Source organism: Sardina pilchardus, chromosome 2, assembly GCF_963854185.1.
Source record: "Sardina pilchardus chromosome 2, fSarPil1.1, whole genome shotgun sequence".
Classification (NCBI taxonomy): domain Eukaryota; kingdom Metazoa; phylum Chordata; class Actinopteri; order Clupeiformes; family Clupeidae; genus Sardina; species Sardina pilchardus.
Window position 1 is genome coordinate 29,351,451 of NC_084995.1, and position 8,347 is coordinate 29,359,797.

At 42.5% G+C, this 8,347-nt stretch overlaps 2 protein-coding genes across 2 annotated transcripts in view; one reads left to right on the top strand and one right to left on the bottom strand.

Moving 5' to 3' along the window:
* stag1a (STAG1 cohesin complex component a) overlaps nucleotides 1–1,493 on the top strand; it is a 44,165-nt gene extending 42,672 nt beyond the window's left edge. The window contains exon 34 of the mRNA XM_062525501.1: nucleotides 49–1,493. Within this exon, the coding sequence (XP_062381485.1) occupies nucleotides 49–72 (24 nt within the window). The 3' untranslated portion in view covers nucleotides 73–1,493. The remainder of the gene's footprint in view (nucleotides 1–48) is intronic.
* pccb (propionyl-CoA carboxylase subunit beta) lies at nucleotides 1,494–7,114 on the bottom strand. The gene is made up of 15 exons (XM_062525511.1): nucleotides 6,859–7,114; nucleotides 6,620–6,739; nucleotides 6,091–6,159; nucleotides 5,952–6,008; nucleotides 5,673–5,786; nucleotides 5,411–5,521; nucleotides 4,481–4,589; nucleotides 4,091–4,211; nucleotides 3,595–3,676; nucleotides 3,385–3,508; nucleotides 3,101–3,208; nucleotides 2,877–2,977; nucleotides 2,690–2,788; nucleotides 1,957–2,056; nucleotides 1,494–1,846 (listed from the first exon to the last, which is right to left on the bottom strand). Exons 1-15 carry the CDS (start codon nucleotides 7,093–7,095, stop codon nucleotides 1,725–1,727), a joined length of 1,674 nt encoding a protein of 557 aa, XP_062381495.1. The 5' UTR covers nucleotides 7,096–7,114; the 3' UTR covers nucleotides 1,494–1,724.
* Between the last annotated feature and the right edge of the window lie 1,233 nt (nucleotides 7,115–8,347).

Consider the following 8,347-nt stretch of genomic DNA (forward strand, 5'->3'; position numbering starts at 1 on the left):
ATATAGTACGGTAATGGATACCTAAACAGCTCAAATCTCTCCCTGTAGGGTTTCACAATGCCCATGTTCTGAAGTGCCACACATGGAGATGAGGTTCTGGGAGAAGATGAAACCCCTTTGGAGTCCCCGGGGACCGCACACTTGTCAAAAACGCAGATGGTGCCTGTTTATCCAGTGAGGCGGAGGAGGAGGAGGAGGGGTAGGAGGAGGGAGAGAGACTGGTGTGGTGCCAAGATGTTACTGTTTCAGAGTGATGGTGCCTCCTTTCCTATGAACACTATACCGGAGAAGTATTATTGTTAGAGATTGGATTTCAAACTATGTGACTGAACAAGATCTGAAAAGAAAGGTGGGTGGGGTGGGGAGGGGAGGGGGGTTTATCTGGAAGTCACTTTGACATCCTACCAGGCTGCATCATCACCCGCTCAGCTATAAGGTGATTCACACTGGATTGGGTTTACATTGTGGTACGCTTTTATCTCGTAGGAATGTACGGTCCCACATTTTAAAGATGTACATATTTATGTTTTAGCTCCTCACTGTGTAGGCACACTGGACAGTTAACTGTGGTGTGGTTTTCTATCAGGTCACAAGCTGTCCATGGCTCTTCATGGAACTGAATCTAATGGGAACTCTTTTCTTGGCCATCCTTTTCCATTTTCTTTGACCATATGCGCCAGAGAGGCAGCACAGCTGTTTTCAGACCACCACGGAGGTCTACAGATAACCGACATGGGTGGCTTTTGCATAAGCATTCACAGAGCTGGCCAACATCAGTCAGTGACCACGGTAACCAAGCAGAATGGTACGGGAGTCCTCCTGGATAGTCATACTGAACACTCAGGCCTTCGATAAAAGCCTGACAACCAGATGCCACCACAAATCATGTATTTTGGCTTTTTAAAACCTTGTAGAAAAAAAACAAACACGATGCCTAAAAAACAATATTTTCAATTGGTAGCTTTTAGTATGAATTTCTGAATTTTAGTGAGTTTTGTCAGATGTTTGTACAGGTCTGTTTGGATGTATATTGTTGCCAAATTGTGGACAACATTCACTTCATACCCATATCAAAACAGGACTGGATTACTGAAAAAAAAAAGCAAAAACAAAACAAACAAAAAAGACTTAAGATTAGGAATTAAAAAATGAAAGGCTACAATAATTAAAGCATGGATGAAGCTCATCAGTTGCCACATTGTCTAAGTGCTTTATGGTCCTGTATTTAAAAGAGAAAAAAAAGAAAAAAAAAATCCTGTCGGTGTCATATCATACCGCCCAAGTTTTCATGTCAACCTCCTTTTTTCTATCCCTTGTGCTCCCTGATTGGTTTTGCTAGTAACCCTGTAAATTGTACATTTTCAATATAAAAAAGTGTGTTTCTTTTGTACAACTTAGAGCTGATGTATCACTTTCCCTTTTAATGGAAACTGTTCTGATTTTTTTCTGTGGACTAATGAAAAGTCACTTTTTTAATAAAAACATGTAATCGATTTGTTTCGGTACTGTTGTGTTTATTCTCAATCGGTAAACACTTAACAAACCCAGAGGGTCACACTACAACATGGTGGACCAAAACCGATTCTGTGAACATAGTGTACAAAAGTTCTGTTTTAAGGTAAGGCTTAGTCATCATTGGATAACTGGTGTAGTATTATGGATCTTAATCCTACATTATCTACAAAATAACCACACACACAATCAATTACACCAGACAGACAGCTTTACAAGGGAATGTTGGCGTGTTTCTTCCAGGGGTTGCTTTGCTTCTTACTGGCCAGGACCTCCAGGTCTCGGCAGATTCTCTTTCTGGTGGTTGAGGGCTGAATGATGTCGTCGACAAAGCCTGAAGAAGAATAAAAAGTAGGGTATCAGAGAACACTGCAGCAACAGTCACGAGAGAGCACATATCACAGGACAGGGAGGCTTCGGTGGGGTGACGGCGGTCAGCAGTACCTCTGACAGCAGCAGGGAAAGGGTTGGCAAACGTCTCCACATACTCGGCTTCAGCCTCCGCCTGGTTCGCTTTGCCCCTGAAGATGATCTGCACGGCACCCTGAACAAGTTGACAGATGTGTGAGTCACTGTGCATAAAATAACATGTCCTTTTTCAGGGGTGAGACTCCTGTGATGAGGCACAAAGCATCATTTTGAGTGAAGTTGCTGAGCAATCTTTGTTCTAGTTCTAATAAAGTTGCTGAGCCATCTTGTTCTGACTTTAATCATCAGTGGGCAACTTGTCACCGTCATCCACTCTTGAGCAATACCGCTGTGGGGTCACTAGGAACCGGTCATGTGCCATGGCCAACAACACTGCTCAAAAAGTCTGACGCATCTCAAGAGACTGAATTGGCCTTCAAAGCAGAGTTCTTCGGAGTTAGTTGGTAGTTACACAAAGCACATGAATGAATCCTTTCTGACTTGAAAAGATTGAAGGACATTGGATGCCATCCTTTTTATCTGCTAAGCCTTGGTAAATCAACATTTAAAAACATACCTTTGTAATCTCCAATTATGTTGAACACAGTTCCACGTTATTACAAAAGGTCTGTTTTTAAATTCTCAAAGTAAATAAGAAGTGTTTTTATTTTGCATGACAAAGATCTGGATGTATGTTTTTATGCCTCTCCCTGTTTATTCACTGACGGCAGTGCAGTACGCATTCATTGTTTAGAGCAGCTGCTGTTACCTTGGCACCCATGACAGCTACTTCGGCAGATGGCCAGGCGTAGTTCACGTCCCCCCGGAGATGCTTAGAGCTCATGACGTCATACGCCCCTCCATAGGCCTTCGGTCAACACACAACATCAGTGCATCAGTTAAAATGGCTCATCAGAGACAATCACAAAAGCATTCACCTTCACTTTTCAACACACCTTTCTTGTGATGATGGTGATTTTGGGAACAGTCGCCTCTGCAAATGCATAGAGCAACTTCGCCCCGTGTCTGATGATGCCTCCATATTCCTGTGCGGTGCCTGTCAATCACAAGAGATGCAGCACAACACATCTATTTGTTTCCTGATTTAACAAAAGGCTATAACTGCACTCTGCAGCACCAAATATAAAGGGCAAACAAGGACGAACAACCCTGCAAATACCTGGCAAAAATCCAGGCACATCCACAAAGGTGATAATTGGAATGTTGAAGGCATCACAAAAGCGGACAAAGCGAGCCCCTTTCACTGAGGAGTTGATGTCCAGACAGCCTGAGGTGTGAATGCAAAACAAGAGGCAAACAACCAAATGTAAGGCTACAGCAAGTGAGAAAATGAGACCAACATCAGCATCGACAACAGGCTGTGGCCATTGTTAATCCTGACACATAAATATGATAATTACATCCAATTAGTGCAGAAATCATTAATCCTCATGGGTAACTAACCTGACGCCACTTTAGGCTGGTTACCCACAATGCCCACGGTGCGGCCATTCATCCTGGCAAACCCCACGACAATGTTCTTGGCGTAGTTTGGCATGATTTCAAAAAATTCTCTTTCGTCCACAATCTAAACAGAAGGCAACCAAAACTCTATTAGTGGCATCCTTTGTGCTACACATTCTCTGGGCTTTTTAGAATTAAAGCAATACATACTGCCTGAACGATATCCAGCATGTCATAGGCTTTAGTGGTTTCAAAGGGAACAATTGTATCAAGGCCAGGAACAGAACGATCACTGAAGGAAGAAGAAAACAATTCTTGACAAATGGTTTTCATTTTAAAAAAGTACTTTGTTGCTGGAACAATATCCTTATGCCATTTGTGTACAACTATAAGGTGGTATTCTATGAAACAAGAGAAGTTGTGTGTTGAGTCTAAAGCCAGATGTTCATTCATATTCAGCAAGCACAGGCAGAAGTTTGTATTGATTGCCCTGTTTGCAATTTACAATTGATCTTTTTATACAAAAATTTTCCAATATAAAAGTGAATTTGAAGGAAAAAAATCACAAGGAATGTTCACTTCTGCTTTTAGTACTCTTTAGTTCACTTCAGACTTCAGGCTCAACATATTACTAATCACTTTGTAGTATACCTTGAAGGACCTTGCTGGTAAATTGGTAAAGTACAGAACATGATGACAGAAATACCTAGGGTCGTGGCATTCCATGACGGGAGATGGGTCTTTGTTGCTCAAAGGGAGGAAGTTAAAGAAGTCCCTTAGGTTCAGGAGTGCATCTATATCATTCTCAAAGGCCTTGTGAGCAACACCTGTAAATGCCACAACATATGGATGTGTTATTCTAACGTGTCAACAAACAAGCAAACCAGTGACTGGGGGACAGGATGAGTAGGGCTGGAGCAACAAGAACAACACCAGAGCCAACAGTACCAGTTCCATTCATTGCACACATCATTTAAATAACTTTTCCAGACAATATTCAATAACCAACGTTTTCATTTCAGTTTTGTTCAGCATTGTTTTTAAAGGGTCCAACTGTGAGTCCAGTGGACTGTGGCCTGTGGCCTGAGACACCCACCGGACACAGCAGTGTGCGTCTTGGCTCCTCCAAGCTCCTCTTGGGTCACGTCCTCATTGGTCACTGACTTCACTACATCTGGGCCCGTAATGAACAGATACGACGTGTCCTGGATGAGAGCAAAGACAAATCGTGCCAATCTGGTCATGGGCGTTTTGTCAGCGGACTGGTACTTTACTTAATTCGGGTCACCAGCCTTACTGGCTTCTGGCATATTTCCTAGTGCATTTACACTGACTTGGGTAACACAGCTGCTTAATCTTGAATTTCCCCTTGGGGATCAATAAAGTATCTATCTATCTATCTATCTAAAAAGCCTTCTTTAAATTTACACTCAACTGTAGAACCATCATCTGGTCTTGCTTCTCCTATTCCTATCGAAGACTATCAACAGGGCAGTTTCCTCTAATGTAAAAACCTCCTTGATCCAAATCAAGCTGACTCCACTCCACAGAAACAGCTTTCTTCTGTCATCAGTAGTCATCTTGCTTGACTGTATCAGAAACGTTTGATATGGTCAACCTCCGAGTCCTACTATCTACACTCTCAAATCTGGGCATCTCTGACAAAGTGCTGGTTTGAATCCTCCCTAATTGGCCATTCCTTCATTGTACCATAGCAAGGACAAATGCCCATATCTCACCCCGCCCATATTTTTTGGCCCTATGCACTACCTCAGTGGGCTCAAATACCTGCTTGCATGGCTTCTCATACTGATTATCTATCTCTTTTGACTACTCTTCTGGGAGGTACTTAAACATCTTATCCTCTGGTTGTCTTGTGGTGATTGCAAGGTAGTTTTTAATGTTAAATAAGGTCTCCTTTTTATGATGTAGTGTGAGTGTAAGTGCTCACTGTGTAAGTACAAATGCTCGGAACGGTGGATGGTACACATACTCAGTTACTGTTTCTCTTTTGGCAGATTCTCACCTTCACCATGAAAGTGAAATCGGTCAGCGCAGGTGAATAGACAGCACCTCCAGCACAAGGACCCATGATGAGAGAGATCTGAGGGACTACACCTGAAGCCATCACATTCCTCTACATGATAGAGAGAGAGAGCGAGTGAGAGAGAGAAAAAGAGCAAGAGAGAAAAAAAGAATGAGAGAGTGAGCAGAGAAGTATAACTTTATCGGCGACAAAAGAACACCTTTAATAACTTAAAAATCTAGCTCCTGTTCAGTGACTTTACCAGGAAAATGTCTGCATATCCAGCCAGAGACTCCACTCCCTCCTGAATGCGGGCACCTCCTGAGTCATTCAGGCCGATCACTGGAGCACCCACCATCATCGCCTGGTCCATGATCTATGACCAACAAATAAAGAATATTTAACAAGCTAGAGATTTTAGTCACAGTTACACGTCTGTAAATGACCTTAGAGTAAACAAACAAACATACATTTCCAACATGGCCTTCACCTGAAAATTCCTTGACATTACAGTGATTTAGCAACACCATGAACAACGCACCTTACAGATTTTCTGGGCATGAGCTCCTGAGAGACTTCCTCCGAACACTGTGAAATCCTGTCGAGGAAAACAGAAATACTATAAGACATGGAAAACTGAGCTCTGACAAATTATGACATAACTTTGACACTTCACTTACCTGACTAAATACGTACACCAGTCTGCCATTGATCCTGCCCTGTCCAGTAACGACACTGTCACCCGGGTACTGCACAGAAGAAAGACTCATCAAAAGATCATACAAACTGGCCATTACATTTTGTTGGTTGGTGTGTGTGTGTGTGTGTGTGTGTGTGTGTGTGTGTCTTCTCCGACCTCAAAATAAGAAACAACCCAAAGTCCAAGTGTTTACAAAACGAGGTCACATTGCTGCACACAGCAGTCTGACATTTGACCCCTGTCCCTTGATGCCCCTTGTAACAGAGATCCAACATCTCTTCCATTGACGGTATGGATCTCAGTGTGCATGTACTTATAGGCTTCACTTTAGAGGTGAAAGCACTGAGGGACTTATTCCTTATTCCCATCTTGTAAACTGCTAGCGCTGCAGATAATGACTTATGACCAACAAGTTGTACAAGTTGTTCTCATGACGTCCTCTGATTGGCTACTCTTGAAACACTTTTAATCAAGCATGGGACATTTAAGTCTACAGCTATGACGCATACCTTGTTGTGATCTGCCTCCATCCCAAAATCAGAGCATCTGTGTTCGACAAACATGTCATATTCGACGAAAGAGTCAGGATCTAGCAGCAGTTCGACTCTCTCTCTTGCTGTCAATTTCCCCTGTTGAGAAAACAAAAGACGTCTCGCTGATGTTAGGATTCTAATGGTTTCATTCGGGTTGACAAATTCGTCCAAAAAAACAACTGAAGTTTAGCATTTCTGACAAAAGTTCAACTTGCCCTTTTGTGTTGTGCATCTATTCTCATCTGACCTCCTCCAACGAGCGCTGCATTGCGTTTCTTTTCAATGCGCTCTTGAACCGTGAGATGACCTACAGAATAATATCTTGAATGCCGCATGAGACTTGACGTGGTGGCTGCAGCTACTCCATGCTTCACGTGTGTCAAGGTCTGAAATGAAACTTTCAAGCCATTCAGCAACCCTCGGGAACACCGTACAGCTGTGAGCGCCGCCATTGCTATCGTACACACAAACCCAGTCGGACAGGGTAAGGTAAAAGGTGCCCTGCTCAACTCAGCCAATCATGGCTGTGTATTAACTGGTTTTGACCAATCATAATGCTTATGTTTGAAGAGGGCGGGGTATTATCAGCATGCGCTCTCTAGAAAACTTGACATGTGTAGGCTATAGCGATGCGTGTACTTTACAAACTACAGTTCACATCTACCAGTTCTGTGGTCTTTTTAGTGGTCGGTGTCAACAACGCCCCCAAATTACGTAGCTTGCTGCACGTTCTGCTGCAGGTATCTAGCCTCTATCTATCTATCTTCATCCAATGTTGATTGACACATGTTCATCAACATTGGATGGAGATAGATAGATAGATAGATAGATAGATAGATAGATAGATAGATAGATAGATAGATAGATAGATAGATAGATAGATAGATAGATACTTTATTGATGCCTAAGGGGAAATTCAAGACTAATACTTGAATCATCTTTAAAAAAATAGTAGGCCTATCAAAACTATTCTTCAGGAGTATATGCTGCATATAAAACGTTTAAATAGAAACGAAATAAAGAATAAAAACGTTTTGATGGCTTGAGGAGGCCATCAGAGTATGAGCTGTTTTAGAGACCCCCAGTTTGACCCCTGTGTGATGGATCCCAGAGAGTGTGTATGGCACCCTTGGATGGCAGATGTACAGTGGAGAGATGATTCTGTGTGTAAATGCACTTTTAACAAATGCATTATCAATTACATAAGCCAATGAGGTGATTAGTTTTGCATACTGTGTCTGCGTATGACTGTGTTAATGTAAATTCACTTAACAGGTTCTCATTTTCCAATTGCATCTTCAAGATAGGCTGGGTGAACAAATTTGGATTTCGCCCGGCAGCTCAGGCTGGACATCTGCACATCTATCTCCCCTGCTTCCTGTCCACAACCAATTGGCTCCCATCACAAACTAGTTTATCCAAAAGATGCACCGGATCGTTGGTCTGATTGGTTGAAGGATTATCCAAGCGTATGGAGTCATTTGAACAATGCCAATAGAGCTTGACAGTCCCGTCCCTCCTTAAGACTCATGTCCCCCACAGCAGGCTATTCTGTATTCTCAAAGAAGACTACATGCCTACCTGTACATAGTGTGCCCAAATAAAAGGTCTAGATAGTGCAATACCTTACTTCCACCAGCAGAGAACAGTATTGTAACACTGAAAGCCAGTGAGCAGTGAAACACTGAGGCACACGTGCTTCCC

Coding starts and splice junctions, on each gene's coding strand:
- pccb (XM_062525511.1), bottom strand. CDS start 7,095: ATGGCGGCGCTCACAGCTGTACGGTGTTCCCGAGGGTTGCTGAATGGC. Junction 4,212..4,480: donor GACGCACACTGCTGTGTCCG/GTGGGTGTCTCA, acceptor TGGCATTTACAG/GTGTTGCTCACAAGGCCTTT. Junction 2,057..2,689: donor TAGCTGTCATGGGTGCCAAG/GTAACAGCAGCT, acceptor CAACTTGTTCAG/GGTGCCGTGCAGATCATCTT.